The 16566-nt window shown below is 42.8% G+C and overlaps 1 protein-coding gene across 8 annotated transcripts in view; it reads right to left on the bottom strand.

The window, feature by feature from the left end:
* The window catches only part of TEX55 (testis expressed 55), a 185849-nt gene extending 183074 nt beyond the window's left edge, over window positions 1-2775 (bottom strand). For 7 of the 8 annotated variants that reach the window (XM_030205079.1, XM_030205085.1, XM_030205083.1 and 4 more), the window contains exons 1-2: window positions 2676-2775; window positions 648-1742 (exon numbers count right to left, since the gene is read on the bottom strand). In XM_030205079.1, the coding sequence (XP_030060939.1) occupies window positions 648-1736 (1089 nt within the window). In that variant the 5' untranslated portion in view covers window positions 1737-1742; window positions 2676-2775. The remainder of the gene's footprint in view (window positions 1-647; window positions 1743-2675) is intronic. The other variant, XM_030205080.1, reaches the window with a different exon arrangement.
* Window positions 2776-16566: the final 13791 nt, after the last annotated feature.

Here is a 16566-nt window from a genome sequence, read left to right as displayed (position 1 = left end):
AACTGCTCCCAGGTTTCAACCTAACTCATGATTAATATGGGAGATAAATGTCATAAATAAGTAAATAGATAGATTGCAGCTCACACATTTATTTGCTTTGTTTTGAGTGTACTTGAATGGTGTGTGTGTGTGTGTGTGTAGGGGGGAGGGGAGAGAGATCAACCTAAGTGGCTTCAACTTTTTGACATCATCCTGACTCCTGTTTTCTTCAACCTCCTTGGGCAGCATCTATAACTTGGGGGTGAAGATGATAGCAACATTTAATAGTCATACTTAAAATGCATTTTAGCTGAGCTCCACAGGGAGCCAATCACTATTACTGCAAGGTCTAGCTTGAGTTGGGAGGGGCAATTAAAAAAAAAAAAAAAACAAAGAAAAGAAAAATCCCTGGTAGCTGTAAAAGTTTCATTTATGACGGAAACCCAAAGGAGCAGGATGAAAACTTTGGACTGTAATAAAAAAAGAAAAAGAAAAGAACAGCTCTCCCCCACTTGAAAATATGAAGTACCTGTTTCTGTCTTTCAAACTGCTAAAATATCAGACAGCTACAGAAATTACTTTATACTGTCCAACTTTGTTTAGAACACATTTTCCATTCCTTGCACACTTCTGTTTCACATAAGAACAAAAGATGAATTGGTACTCACCCATCTCTGAAAGGGCTGTGGAGAGTCTGTGTCATCCTTCTTTGGGGGCTGTGTGGCACCAGCTTCACTCCCTGCTGAAGCCTGTGCAGTGCCAGAGTCTGATTTTTTTGCGGGCTGCATGGTACCAGAGTCTGCCTTTTGGGGAGGTTGCACAGTGCCAGAGTCTGCCTTTTTCGGAGCCTGTGCAGTGCCAGAGTCTGCCTTTTTCGGAGGCTGTGCAGTGCCAGAGTCTGCCTTTTTCGGAGGCTGTGCAGTGCCAGAGTCTGCCTTTTTCGGAGCCTGTGCAGTGCCAGAGTCTGCCTTTTTCGGAGCCTGTGCAGTTACAGACTCTGCCTTCTTCGGAGGCTGTGCAGTTACAGACTCTGCCTTTTTCGGTGGTTGTGCAGTGCCAGAATCTGCCTTTTTTGGAGGCTGTGCAGCATCAGAGTCTACCTCCTGTGCAGGGCTAGTGTCCACTACCATTATAGGCTCTGGGGTACCAGCATCTACCTCTTCTGGAGGATGTGTGGTGACAGTGTCTTCCTCCCCTGGAGGCTGTGTAGCTCCAGCATCCCCTTCTTCTGGGGGCTGTACGGCTCCAGCATCCCCTTCTTCTGGGGGCTGTACGGCTCCAGCATCCCCTTCTTCTGGGGGCTGTACGGCTCCAGCATCCCCTTCTTCTGGGGGCTGTACGGCTCCAGCATCCCCTTCTTCTGGGGGCTGTACGGCTCCAGTATCCCCTTCTTCTGGGGGCTGTGTGGCTCCAGCATCCCCTTCTTCTAGGGGCTGTGTGGCTCCAGCATCCCCTTCTTCTGGGGGCTGTGTGGCTTCAGCATCCCCTTCTTCTGGGGGCTGGTTGGCTCCAGCATCCCCTTCTTCTGGGGGCTGTGTGGCTTCAGCATCCCCTTCTGGGGGCTGTGTTTCCTCCTCTTTTGGGGGTTGTGTGGCGTCAGTATCTCCCTCTTCTGAGGGCTGTGTGGCATTGACATCCCCATCCTCTGTGGGCTGTGTGGCATTGGTGTCTTCTTCTATCGGAGGCTCTGTAACACTGGTACTTTCTTCTTCTTCAGGATTCGAAGGAACACTCTCTGTATCCCCTGGATCTTCCATCTCTGTCTGAGATTAAGAAAAGAAGACTATAAGAGCTGGTGTGGTGGGTGTCTTGCTGAGCATGGACACATTGGGACCATGCCCAGATTCCACTTGACACTACCTCAAGCTTAGGCAACAGCAGTAGACTGCTGGCCCTGATTTCAGTGGGAGCAGAACCAAAAGACATCTCTCTTTCCCCACAGTTGTTACTTTATCCCTACCCAATCCTTTAAAAGAGTTGCACCTTTTCCCCTTGCCCTCACCAGCAGGTGGTGCTTAATACTGCCTCAGATCCTTCTGTAGAATGGGGCCAGTCATGTAGTATAAGCTGCATAATTCACTGTAGATTCTGAGGCTCATATGGCAAGACTGGTCCCACACAGTCTTTACTGAATAAGTGATAGCTACATCCACCAGTGCTTAAGATAGTGTTTGCCAACCAGTGTGCCACAGTACACTGGTGGACTTTCAGACCACCATCGGGCATGCCCAGGGCTTAATTTATGAGGGAACAGCCTAGAATGCAGTTTTGCCACTTCTTTTTAGACACCTGGGAAGCAAGGTTATTTTGCTTCAGCCTTTACTTTCCAGGCAGCATGCAAAACAGAAGAGGGGATGGGGTATGACTGCAGCAGAGCAGAGAATAGTCACTCTGCTCATTAAGGTATCTCATCTTCTCCAGTTTTTCCTGCCCCTGGCCCATAACGTTGGGAGTAGGGATGGGGTAGAGGAGAAGAGAGAGAGGATATAAGAAAAGGGTGGGGAAACAGCGAGCTGAGACAGAGATACGATCAGGGAAGAGATCTGAGGGGAAGTGAAAGAAGGGGAGGCATGATACAGGCACATGTGAGGGTTGCCGCTTAGACCTCGAGGTCGCCATATGGTGGTGTTGCTGCTATAGCAAGGAAACGGCATCGTTCCCAGTGACAGCCCTTCTTACCGGCCGAACGACCTTACCGTCTCTCCGGACACCAATCTACCGACGCCCCGCCAACTCCCCGCTCCGGTCGTTCCTATATGCACACGCACGCCCAGCTCAGCCGCTCAGTCTCGTGGCTCTGGTCCTCAGAGGCCTCCGTACGGGACGCTGAAAACGGTCGCCACGGCAACCAAACGTGATTATGAGTTATACTGCCGTGGAAACGCAAATGCGTCGCGGAGTCTCTTGGCCCGAGGGAGGGGTTGGGCGGCCCTTTATCTTGAAAGGAGGACGGACAGTAAATGCGAATAAAATGAGTGATATTCGCCCATAATTAAACTACTACTAAGGTGCTTAAACGAAAAAAAAAACGTGTTTTCCGGTTATGGAGTTTCCCTTTCATATTCTCCTCTCATATATTTTTACTGAAAATTTTAAAATTTAGCAATACCACAAAAACAAAACAAGAAAATGAGCTGCAAAATATACAGTATCTTCTAGGTGTGGTTAAATGTTACTAGATAAATATGAATCTAAAGTTTTCTATTTCCTACCTATAAGGCATTTATTTGGTCAACAAGTTTCATACTTTTTGTATAGTAATACCCAAGTCCATCACATATAAACTGTCAATTGTGAATGATCTTTCCAGTTATTAATAATAAACTTCAAAGCTATGGTTATAAGAAAATTAATGCTTTGTCTTCATCAGGTAGTAAAGTTTTTAGTGATAAGGCTTTCCAAATGTTACTTGGGTCTCACCCATGCGCTAGCTGGCCACAAGTTCAGTTTAATTCAGTCACATTCAGGGCCACTCTCTCACCTCACTGATTTTTCTAGTTTGACCTCCCAAACGGACCATAGACCTACTTGCAAGCTTGACTGCAGGCAGACTCAGATTCTCTCACCAGTTCTGGGTTCCACTTTTTTGTATAAGTTCTTTGAACCCTTTTTCATTAATCAATCTTGCACTGAATTTCCAAGTTTTGCCCTTATTTTTGGTGCTTGACAATGTTAAATGCAAAGAAACAGAGAAGCAAGCATTATTAACTAGTTTCCATAGTGTACAACCCTTTTCCCATAGTTTTAAACTGAAACTTTTTCTAGAGGTAGAAACTTAACCGCCAAAGAACTTTAAAAAAGGATAGTAGCAAGGCTCAGATTCTCTGTCCTAAAAGACAGTTATTTTCTGTTCATTGGCTGCTGGAGAGGTAGCACTACTACTGACCTGATTAGGTGTTGATTAAGGTGTGAGGAAGTAGAATATTTGCAAAGGTTACTGAGGGAAATCTGATTAATGAGTTAACTTCAAAGGGTTTGTTTGAAGCAGTTGCTTAGAATCAAAACTATATAGAGAGGAAAGTCCCACTTAACTTTTTTCTGAGAAGTTCTGATAGAAGAGGACATTTCTCTGGTAAGAGAACATTATTTTGCTCTGTGCTTTGTGAACTTAATGACTGGGGTTTAAAGGAGGAATTGTAGTTTATTGATAGGCAGAATAAAGAAAAAGAAAACCTTATCAACCACTCTCTATACTCTTTCCCCCTAATTTTAAAACTTGAACTTTATACCACAGCATAAACAGATAGCCTCTAACAGGCACAGCAGGACTTAGTTCAGTCTTCATTCCCACCCACCCCTAGCACAACTCTTTATAGTCATAATTAGGATAACAAGAGGAGTGTTTTCATTAGAGTTTTAATTACATCATTATTAGTTTTAATTATATTTAATTAGTTTCTGGGAAGCAAACACTAAATAAATTACACATTAAACCATATAATCTTAAGGCTGTTTATATTAATCTAATATCCCTAGTACCTGAAGAAGTTTTAATTAAACAATTCTATAATACTAAGATGCAGTCCAGCAGTGAGAGGGGTGCTATCCAGTCTTTTGCACTGAGTGTCACATGTATGAGAGGTTATATGTGTGTACTCGATGCAAAGAGCTCCTAGCTCTCAGAGAACGAGTCCGTTCTTTTGAGGCCTGAGTAGCAGACTTGGAGAAGCTGAGGGAGACAGAGAGGTACATAGAGGAGGCCTACAGGGACATTGTAGAGAACTCCCACCTCCAGTCTGGCAGCCCCTGTGTTGCCTTGGAGGAGGGATGCCTCCGAAATGGAGAGCATCACCCTGATGAATTTGGAAATAATCCTGTAGTCAGACCAGCCCAACAAGGGTTGGAGTTTCCTCTCGTACCGAGGATGCATTTCCAGGACATTCTGCACAGGAGGGAAGGGTTAGGACAGCTGTTGTAGTTAGTGATTCAGTTATTAAGCATGTAGATAGCTGGGTGGCCGGTGGACGTGGGATCGCCTGATTACTTGCCTGCCTGGTGCGAAGGTGGCGGACATCACGCATCACCTAGATAGGATTTTAGATAGTGCTGAGGAGGAGCTGGCTGTCTTGGTATATGTAGGTATCAATGACATTGGAAAATGTGGGAGGGAGGTTCTGGAAGCCAAATTTAGGCTCCTAGGTAGAAAGCTGAAATCCAGATCTTCCAAGGTAACATTTTCAGAGATGCTCCCCATTCCACGTGCAGGGCTGAAGAGACGGGCAGAGCTCCTGAATCTCAATGCGAGGATGAGATGATGGAGCAGGGAAAAGGGTTTTAGATTTGTTAGGAACAGGACAACATTCTAAGGAAGGGGGAGCCTATTCTGAAAGGATGGGCTCCATCTTACCCCGAGTGGGACCAGGTTGGTGGCATCAGTATTTAAAAAGGAGATAGAGCAGCTTTTAAACTAGAAACTGGGGGAAGGCCAACAGTCACTCAAAAGCACATGGTTCGGAATAAGGTATCTTTCAAAGATATCACCAAAACAGGGAAGATCCCAATAGTGAGGTTGCAATAGAGAGCATAGAAGACCAGGAGTCTTTAAATAAAAAGCAGACAGATTATTAAGATTGCACATTATCACTGTCAACTGCGGAGAAAGATGTAAATAGGAACAACCAACAGTCTGAAATGTCTATATGTGAATACCAGAAGCCTAAGAAATAAAATGGGAGAGAATGTATTGTACTAAATAAAAAAATAGATATAATAGGCATTTCTGAGACCTGGTGGAAGGAGGATAATCAGTGGGACACTGTCATACCAGGATACAAATTATATCACAGTGATAGGATTGATCAAATTGGTGGAGGGATAACATTGTATGTTAAGGAGGGCCTTGAACCGAATAGACTAAAAATTCTACAAGACACAAAACATTTCTTAGAATCCCTATGGATTGAAATTCCATGTGTAAAGGGGAAAAAGATAGTGATAATAGTGTTCACCTGGCCAGGATGAAGAGACAGATGTAGAAATGTTATCAGAAATTAGGGAGGCTAACAAACTGGGGAACACGATAATAATGGGTGAATTCAATTACCCCGATATTGACTGGATAAATGTAACATCAGTGCATGCTAGAGAGGTGAAATTCCTTGATGGAATCAAGGACTGCTTTATGGAGCAGTTGGTTCAGGAGCCAACAAGAGGAGGAACAATTCTAGACCTAGTCCTTAGTACAGTAAATGATCTGGTGCTGGGACCTCTTGATAAAAGTGATCATAACATGATCAGAATTGATATAAGCTCTGGAGCAGTGGCGTACCAAGGGGGGGGGGTGTGGGGGCAGTCCGCCCCGGGTGCACTCTGCTGGGGGGGTGCCGTGGCGCGCACCTGTGGGCTCCGACTTCGCTAACTTCGCTCATTCGCTGCAGCTCCCTCTGCCCTGGAACAGGTTACTTCCTGGGGCAGAGGGAGCTGCAGTGAACGAGCGAAGTTAGCGAAGTCGGAGGCCACAGGCGCGCGCCGCGGCACCCCCCCCCCAGTGGCGTGCACCCGGGGGGGGTCATTTCGCCGGAGGGGGGGAAGGTGTCATTTCGCGGGGGGGGGGGGGGGGGGGGGGCGCATCGGCGATCTGTCCCGGGTGCAATCCAAGCTAGGAACGCCACTGCTCTGGAGTAAACACAGAAAATCCAATACGTTAGCATTTAACTTTCAAAAAGGAGACTATGATAAAATAAGAAAAACTATGAAACAAAAAACTTAGAGGAGCAGCTGTGAAGGTCAAAATTTTACATCAGGCATGGATGCTGTTCAGAAATATCATCCTGGAAGCCCAGGCCAAATATATTCCATCTATTAAAAAAGGAGGAAGGAAGACCAAATGACGAACGGCATGGTTAAAAAGTGAGGTGAAGGAAGCTATTCAAGCTAAAAGAAAATCCTTCAGAACAAGGAAGAAAAATCTGATTGAAAATAATAGGAAACTACATAAAGAATGGCAAATCAAATGCAAAGCACTGATAAGGAAGGCAAAGGGAGACTTTGAAAAGAAGATTACGTTGGAGGCAAAAGCATATAGTAAAAACATTTTTAAGTAAATTAAAAGCAAGAAGCAGCAAAAGAATTGGTTGGACCGCTAGATGACCAAAGGGTAAAAGGGGCACCCAGGGAAGACAAGGCCATAGGTGGAAAGATTAAATTAATTCTTTGCTTCAGTCTTCACCGAGGAAGATGTGAGAGAGATATCGGTGCCAGAAATGGTATTCAGTGCTGATGAGTCAGAGAAACTGAATCAATTCTCTGTAAACCTGGAAGATGTAATGGGGCAATTTGACAAATTGAAGAGTAGCAAATCGCCAGGACTGGATGGTATACATCCCAGAGTATTGATAGAATTGAAAAATGAACTTGCAGAACTATTGTTAGTAATACATAATTTATCTTTAAAATCAAGCAAAAGATTGGAGGGTGGCCAATGTAACACCAATTTTTTAAAAGGGCTCCAGAGATGATCTGGGAAATTACAGACCAGTGAGCCTGATGTCAGTGCCGGGCAAAATGGTAGAGACTATTATAAAGAACAAAATTATAGAGCATATTCAAAAGCATGGATTAATGAGACAAAGCCAACATGGATTTAGTGAAGGGAAATCTTGCTTTACCAATCTACTTCATTTCTTTGAAGGGGTGAACAAATGTGTGGATAAAGGTGAGCCGGTTGATATTGTGTAGCTGGATTTTCAAAAGGCATTTGACAAAATACCTCATGAAAGACTCCAGAAGAAATTGGAAAGTCATGGGATAGGAGTTAGTGTTCTATTGTGGATTTGATTAAAAGATAGAAAAGAGAGAGTAGGGTTAAATGGTCAGTATTCTCAATGGAGAAGGGTAGATAATGGGACCAATGCTTTTTAACATATTTATAAATGATCTAGATATGGGAATAACTAGTGGGGTAATTAAATTTGCTGACAACACAAACTTATTCAAAGTTGTTAAATCGCAAGAGGATTGTGAAAAATTGCAAGACAACCTTACAAGACTGGGCATCCAAATGGCAGATGATGTTTAATGTGAGCAAGTGCAAAGTGATGCATGTGGGAAAGAGGAACCTGAACTATAGCTACGTGATGCAAGTTTCCATGTTAGGAGTCACCGACCAGGAAAAGGATCTAAGAGTCATCGTTGATGATACATTGAAACCCTCTGCTCAGTGTGCTGTGGCAGCAAAGAAAGCAAATAGAATATTAGGTATTATTAGGAATGGAATGGAAAATAAAAACGAGGATGTTATAATGCCTTTGTATCATTCCATGGTGTGACCGCACCTTGAATACTGTGTGCAATTCTGGTCACCACATCTCAAAAAATATATAGTGGAATTAGGAAAGGTACAGAGAAGGGCGACAAAAATGAGAAAGGAAATGGGACAACTTCCCTATGAGAAAAGGCTGAAACGGCTTCAGCTTGGAGAAAAGACGGCTGAGGGGAGATATGATAGAGGTATATAAAATACTGAATGGAGTGGAACGGGTAGATGTGAATTGCTTTTTTACTCTTTCTAAAAATACTAGGACTAGGAGGCACGCAATGAAGCTACAAAGTAGTAAATTAAAACGAATCGGAGAAAATATTTCTTCACTCAACGTGTAATTAAACTCTGAAATTCGTTGCCAGAGAATGTGGTAAAAGCAGTTAGTTTAGCGGGGTTTTAAAAAAGTTTGGATAGCTTCCTAAAAGAAAAGTCCATAAGCCATTATTAAAATGGACTTGGGAAAATCCACTGCTTATTTCTGGGATAAGTAGCATATAATGTATTGTACTGTTTTGGGATCTTGCCAGGTACTTGTGACCTGGATTGGCAACTGTTGGAAACAGGATACAGGGCTTGATGGACCTTTGGTCTGTCCCGTTATGGCAACACTTATGTACTGATGTACTTATGATGTCTGTGTGGCCAGTCAAGAATGCTGGCTCCTCCTACATTCCAATGGTTTGATTTTATGCATTTTTCACGTGGACTTTTTTTTAATGGACCAAAAAGATAAATGCACAGATCACAAAAACACTGCATAGAATGGTAGATATTGCAGTATAAAAGTGTTGTAAATAAAATCTAGCAAGTGGCCATAAAAAAAGATACATTTTGCTGTTTCAAAAATCGCTATATTCGTCACTTGAATTCTGGATGTTTTGAACAAAACATCCAAAATCGGACTTAGACGTCATATAGAAAATGCCCCTTTGTACTAAATGGAAAAGATATCCCCCTGGAGGTAGCCTCATAAGAATATATGAAGGAATTGAGTAACTGAGCAGATTATAATTTTAAAAGAAAAGACACTTAGGAGGTTGAAACCTGCTCCACCCTAACCAGATGCCTCATATTTGCGCACTAAAAGTCTGGTAATCTTACCTTGACTGCTTCCCACTGCTTTCTGGATCAATAATATCTTAGTGATCACTAATCCTCTGTTTTATATCAGTGCCCTGCTCTGTATGGCAGGCCAACTCCTCTTTGTCCCTGACTTCACTTCACCATTTACACTTAAAACTCAGACATTCTCTAGTAGGGCGTTGTGAGTCCTCACATCCATTTATGTTTGTGTGTCTGTCTCTTCATCTGTGTATATCTGTGTCTCTGTTATTATCTCTATCTGTGTGTCTTTCCCTCCTCATTTATATCTGTGTTTGCATTTGTCTCTTTCCGTTTTCTGACTTTCCACTCTGCCTATAACTTTCTTCAAATATTTCTATCTGCATGACTCTCCCTCTCCACCTATATCTTTCCATTTGTGTGTTTCTCATTCTCTAGCTATCCCTGTCTGTGTGCATCTATTCTATCTCTGTCTCCATATGTGTGTCTCTCCTTCTCAACTGAGTCCTCTAGATACACCCCAGGCAGCCAGGTTTTCAAGATATCCATAATGAATATGCACGAGAGAAATTTGCATATAATGGAGGCAATGCATACAAATTTCTCTCATGGATATTCATTGGGCATCCAGAAACCCAACTGCTTGGATGTATCTCAAGGGCCAGGTTGAGAACCATTGTTCTAATCATCAAATGGAGGGCAGTTTTCAGTCTTAGGAATTTCTCTGTGCAACTGCTTAGTTACCTGGCCACATTTCTTTGAAAAAATGAAATTGTATTGTAAATATCTATCTTTTCAGAGGCATCAAAATAAAGCTAAATATCATTTTGCATTGCTTTTTTCATTTGCACAGCAAACAAGCACTTAAATCTTTTTAGCTTTAGACTCCAGACATAATACCTAAAAAACAGTTCTCTCTTTTGAGAGGTTCTACCCTCGGTGTCTCTTCTTCATGCAGTTCCAGTTATCATCATGGTTTCATACTTTAACAGTCTTCCTGCATATATTCACACCACTCCAACTCTGTCAGCACTTACATTTTCTCTTTCATGTTGCTCACTGAACATATCCAAATGAATGTTCAGAAGGAGATGCCCTAACAACTAGAAAGAACACAGAAATTCCACTTTATCAGATGATAAATATTCTCAAAATGAAAAAGAAGTGCTTAAAAACACAGCTTACTGTTGTGATAATGTCTCAGGCAGATCTGCCCACTACTATTGCATTGCACTGAACACAGAAGAATTACAATGATTAGTTAATGCAGCAAGCGGATTAGCTTTGTAGCCCAAGATCCTTTATCATTTTAACATTTGCAATTGTGATGTTTTCATGTGATTTAAAAGGAGGGCCGTAATTAATGTCCAACTCCTTTCAGTTCTGAATACACACAAATATCAGTTCAACATCAATCCCAGAATCCAATAAACTGTAATTTATTGGTATATAGTGCAGATTTAAGGCACAGAACAGATCTGTCACCCTGGAGTCAGGTGCTGTGAACTGGCATCAGATATCAAGAGCTGTAACCTTATGCAAAAGCTGTAATTAGTTGATCTGAAGGCAGTACCGCCTGCCTGGCTTGTTTAACAGAGGCTTTAATTAAAGACTCCCTTGTGATGCACAAGTTACATCAATTAATCATTCAAAAACATTTGCATTTATTCACCAGCTTCCGTCCTCCAATACATTTTCATTTTCTATTTCCATAATTTATCTAGATTACTAAAAATACTTCATTGTTTTGGTAATGCTTGCCGGCTTTTTGTTGAAAGAAGATGTCTTGCTGGTTTTAGAGGGAGAGGAAAAATGAACTGCAAAAATAGAACAGGTAGAAGGACACAAAGGAATGAGAGAATAATTTTTGGACATTTGAAAACATTTTTTAACAGTACCAGGAAAAGACATAAAAAATTACCTTCAATATGACTTCATTATGTAACAAGTAACCTATTTAGGATGTCCTAAGTAGGTACCTATTTGGAGTTTTTATATAAAGATATATAAGCGCATATGATGCTCATTTTCAAAAGAGAAAAATGTCTCAAAGTTGGCACAAAGTGGCAGATGGACGTTTTTCTCACAAAACACCTAAGTCATGATGTTTGAAACTCAGAATTGGAATGTTTTACTCAACAGTTCATCTGAATCGCAAGGGGGCATGTTGGAGGCATGTTTTAGGAGGACTTAAAATCTGGACATTTTTCAGTGATAATGGAACAGAAAAAAGAAGCAGGTTTTTATCTAGACCTGTTTCAGTCACTACTAAGTCAGAAAAGGTGCCCTAACTGACCACTAGAGCGATTAAGGCATGACCCACTCCTTAATCCCCTAGTGGTCACTGACCCCCTCCCACCTCCCAAAGATGTGAGTGACAGTAGATTCCAGACTCTATGACAGCTCCAGATATTATGGCCATTCCTAAGAAATCAGCAAGCAAGTGGATGGAGTAGTCTAATGGTCAGTGCAGTGGACAGTAAGCAATGGATCCCAGTTGAATTCCTACTTTAACTCTTTCATTTCAGTACAAATATGTGAGCCCTCCTGGAACATAGAAATACTTCCTGTACCTAAATATATAAGTGATCCGCAAGCCTGAGGGCTATTATAGTGGTGGATCTTTAGGTACAATAGGTTTTCTCTGTTCCTGGAGGGCTCACAATACAATATGAAGGGATTTAGGTGGGATTTGTACCCGGGTCTCTATGTGAAGTCCACTGCACTGACCAGTAGGCTGCTCCTCTGTTCTGCTGGGATGTCTGTGTGGCCAGTTTACTAGAAATGCTGCTAGACAGACATCCCTGTGGCATGTTTTCCTATGTTTTCCCCTGGGATGGGTTTGTTTTTTTCCCGAAAATGGTACTTACAGATGATCGTGTTTACCATAAAAATGTCTAGCCACCTCTACAACAATTGTAGGTAAAGCATATTTACATCTGCTTTGGAATTGATGTAAATATACATGCATGAAATATGCATGTTGTTTTATATTTCTTGCTAGCCAGGAAGTGACATACTCCCCACTGATCAGGAAATGACATCTGGGTTCCTCCAGGGATTTTCCACTCTATCCTAGATTGCCAGTTGGAGAACTGTCACCAGCTAATATTAGTTGCTTACCTGTAACACTAATTTTCCGTGGACAAAGGATCTTCTAGCCACACCTCTAAATTTACATCACGCTGATGTGACCGACCCAGCTATCCAATAGAATAAGCTCTGAAAATTTCAAAGTGAGCATGCTCAAGACTTCCCGCCCCAGCCCAAAGTATATATACCTGAAGTGACATATCACAAACCTCAGTTTAATGAAAATAGCTAAGACAACTTAGGAAGGGTGGGAGGGATTGTGTGGCTAGAAGATCCTTTGTCCACAGAAAACTAGTGTTACAGGTAAGCAACTAATATTTTTCCATAGACAAGATCTTCTAGCCACACCTCTGAAGACTTCCAAACATACACAGGTAACAGTATACCAACTATTGAAAAATTACATTTGATCAATTAATTGATAATATGAACTGTTACCTGTGATAGGAGAAGGAGGTTAGTTGTTGTTTATTTATTTATTTGTTACATTTGTACCCCACATTTTCCCACCTATTTGCAGGCTCAATGTGGCTTACATACAGTGGTGGAAATAAGTATTTGATCCCTTGCTGATTTTGTAAGTGTGCCCACTGACAAAGACATGAGCAGCCCATAATTGAAGGGTAGGTTATTGGTAACAGTGAGAGATAGCACATCACAAATTAAATCCGGAAAATCACATTGTGGAAAGTATATGAATTTATTTGCATTCTGCAGAGGGAAATAAGTATTTAATCCCTCTGGCAAGCAAGACCTAATACTTGGTGGCAAAACCCTTGTTGGCAAGCACAGCGGTCAGACGTCTTCTGTAGTTGATGATGAGGTTTGCACACATGTCAGGAGGAATTTTGGTCCACTCCTCTTTGCAGATCATCTCTAAATCATTAAGAGTTCTGGGCTGTCGCTTGGCAACTCGCAGCTTCAGCTCCCTCCATAAGTTTTCAATGGGATTAAGGTCTGGTGACTGGCTAGGCCACTCCATGACCCTAATGTGCTTCTTCCTGAGCCACTCCTTTGTTGCCTTGGCTGTATGTTTTGGGTCATTGTCGTGCTGGAAGACCCAGCCACGACCCATTTTTAAGGCCCTGGCGGAGGGAAGGAGGTTGTCACTCAGAATTGTACGGTACATGGCCCCATCCATTCTCCCATTGATGCGGTGAAGTAGTCCTGTGCCCTTAGCAGAGAAACACCCCCAAAACATAACATTTCCACCTCCATGCTTGACAGTGGGGACGGTGTTCTTTGGGTCATAGGCAGCATTTCTCTTCCTCCAAACACGGCGAGTTGAGTTCATGCCAAAGAGCTCAATTTTTGTCTCATCTGACCACAGCACCTTCTCCCAATCACTCTCGGCATCATCCAGGTATTCACTGGCAAACTTCAGACGGGCCGTCACATGTGCCTTCCGGAGCAGGGGGACCTTGCGGGCACTGCAGGATTGCAATCCGTTATGTCGTAATGTGTTACCAATGGTTTTCGTGGTGACAGTGGTCCCAGCTGCCTTGAGATCATTGACAAGTTCCCCCCTTGTAGTTGTAGGCTGATTTCTAACCTTCCTCATGATCAAGGATACCCCACGAGGTGAGATTTTGCGTGGAGCCCCAGATCTTTGTCGATTGACAGTCATTTTGTACTTCTTCCATTTTCTTACTATGGCACCAACAGTTGTCTCCTTCTCGCCCAGCGTCTTACTGATGGTTTTGTAGCCCATTCCAGCCTTGTGCAGGTGTATGATCTTGTCCCTGACATCCTTAGACAGCTCCTTGCTCTTGGCCATTTTGTAGAGGTTAGAGTCTGACTGATTCACTGAGTCTGTGGACAGGTGTCTTTCATACAGGTGACCATTGCCGACAGCTGTCTGTCATGCAGGTAACGAGTTGATTTGGAGCATCTACCTGGTCTGTAGGGGCCAGATCTCTTACTGGTTGGTTGGGGATCAAATACTTATTTCCCTCTGCAGAATGCAAATAAATTCATATACTTTCCACAATGTGATTTTCCGGATTTAATTTGTGATGTGCTATCTCTCACTGTTACCAATAACCTACCCTTCAATTATGGGCTGCTCATGTCTTTGTCAGTGGGCACACTTACAAAATCAGCAAGGGATCAAATACTTATTTCCACCACTGTAGTACCGTAATGGCGTTCGCCAAGTCGGTTGATAACAAATACAAGGTTATATTGTAGTCTAATGAGGTAGATGTGTAACAGGCACCATGAGGGTCGAAGGGAATGTAAATTTTTTATTGTCCCGTACGATCATTGGTTATGCTGTGTTGCAGGGTGTGTTTAAGTTGCCTCCTGAAGAATTGTCAGTCCAAAGTTAGAATCAGCCCGTGATGCAACATCTAGACAGTAGTGTTCTGAAAACGTATGCACTGATGACCAAGTTGCTGCTCTGCAAATATCCAGTAGAGGTGCTCTATGTAAATACACAGTTGAATTAGTCATGGCACGTAGTCTATGGACTGTGACATGAGGCGTAGATGCCTGCTGTTGAAGGGATAATCTTGAATAACAGAAGTGTATACAACTGGCAATATATGACGATAATGTTTGTTTAGAGACTGGTTGTTGATGCTTCGAATTGTACGAAAGGAATAACTGAGAAGGTCTATTATCCTGTGATGCTTTGGTACAATCTAGAGTATGAAGATGTTGACTATTGTGATGTGAAGGTGGATAAAATACTGGATTGATTAATATGAAAAGAGGGTACTTTCTTATGAAAAATTTGGGATGAGGTCGTAGTATGGCCTTGTCATGTAAAATCTGAGTATGAGGAGCATAATACACTAGCACTTGTAGCTCTCCAATTCTTCAAGCAGAAGTGATTGAAATGAGGAATAACATCTTCCATGCTAGAAATTTAAAGGGTGCGGAATGCAAAGGTTCAAATGAAGGTTCTATTAGAGTTTCTAGTACTAAATTCAAATCCCACGCTACAGGTGGAGATTGAATAGGAGGTTTCAAGTTTAGTAAGCCTCTCATAAAATGTTTGGTTATAGGATGTCTAATTATAGTTGTGTCATCAATAGGATCATGAAAAATTGATATAGATGCAACGTGTACTTTAACTGAAGAATTTGCTAGTCCAGAATTAGAGAGGTATAGAAAATAATCTAATAACGGGGAAATTGAACAAGAGTCTGGATATATATCACATGGAGGGACATAAATGAACGTCGCCGGCCAAATAGATCACCAGCGATCTATGTTGGCGGCGGCGCTACAGCTGGCCGGAACCGTATTATCGAAAAAGATGGCCGGCCATCTTTTTTTTTCGATAATACGGGTTAGCCCGGCCAAATGCCTTGGAGTTCGCCGGGTTTGAGATGGCCGGGTTTGTTTTTCAGTGATAATGGAAAGTTATGTCGGTCATCTCAAACCCCGGCCAAATTCAAGGCATTTGGCCGTGGGAGGCGCCAGCATTTTTAGTGCACTGGCCCCCCTGACATGCCAGGACACCAACCAGCCACCCTAGGGGTCACTGCAGTGGACTTCAGAAAAGCTCCCACGTGCATAGCTCCCTTTGGGAGCTGAGCCCACCAACCCCCCCCCCCCCCAAACCCACTACCCACAAATGTACTGCACCCACTAAAATTGCTCCAGGGACCTGCATACAGCCTCTAGGACTTATTGCTGCTGTATAACTTTGGCACACCAGTTCACACCTGAAGACTAATCTCTCTGAAAAAGTCCTTTCTTGAAATAACCACGTTTACTCACAGTTAACTGCAGATCAGAGGTTGTGCCCCACTGGCAAAGAATCCCTTGGTACTAAGATTAGCAGTAGGTCAGAGCTGGCACAATGGTGTACAATGCCCTCTTTCAGCACCATTCAAGGTAAGAACTATGTTCTCTAACGTGGGTAACACAGGAAAGGGAACTAAAACTGGCTTACAAAAATGGCCACTACCGCATGGACTACAACAGGAAACAAAACAGGGCACACTCTGACCCAGTTAGCAGGGGGGAAAAGCACCATGGGAGTAGAGCCCAGTACCCTACACCCACCACAATGCATTGCTAATGTGACTCTGCAGGGCACCTAACAGAAAAGGTGTCACACTCACCCGAGAGCCACATCGCAACCAGGGAAAGGCTGTTGGAGGATACAACACATTCTGCTGTCATGGAGGTGGGTACGGCATTTAAGGCTGGCATAC

This window comes from Microcaecilia unicolor, chromosome 5 (assembly GCF_901765095.1).
Source record: "Microcaecilia unicolor chromosome 5, aMicUni1.1, whole genome shotgun sequence".
Classification (NCBI taxonomy): domain Eukaryota; kingdom Metazoa; phylum Chordata; class Amphibia; order Gymnophiona; family Siphonopidae; genus Microcaecilia; species Microcaecilia unicolor.
Note: the sequence above shows the minus strand (reverse complement) of the source record. Positions and strands in the feature narration are given on the sequence as shown.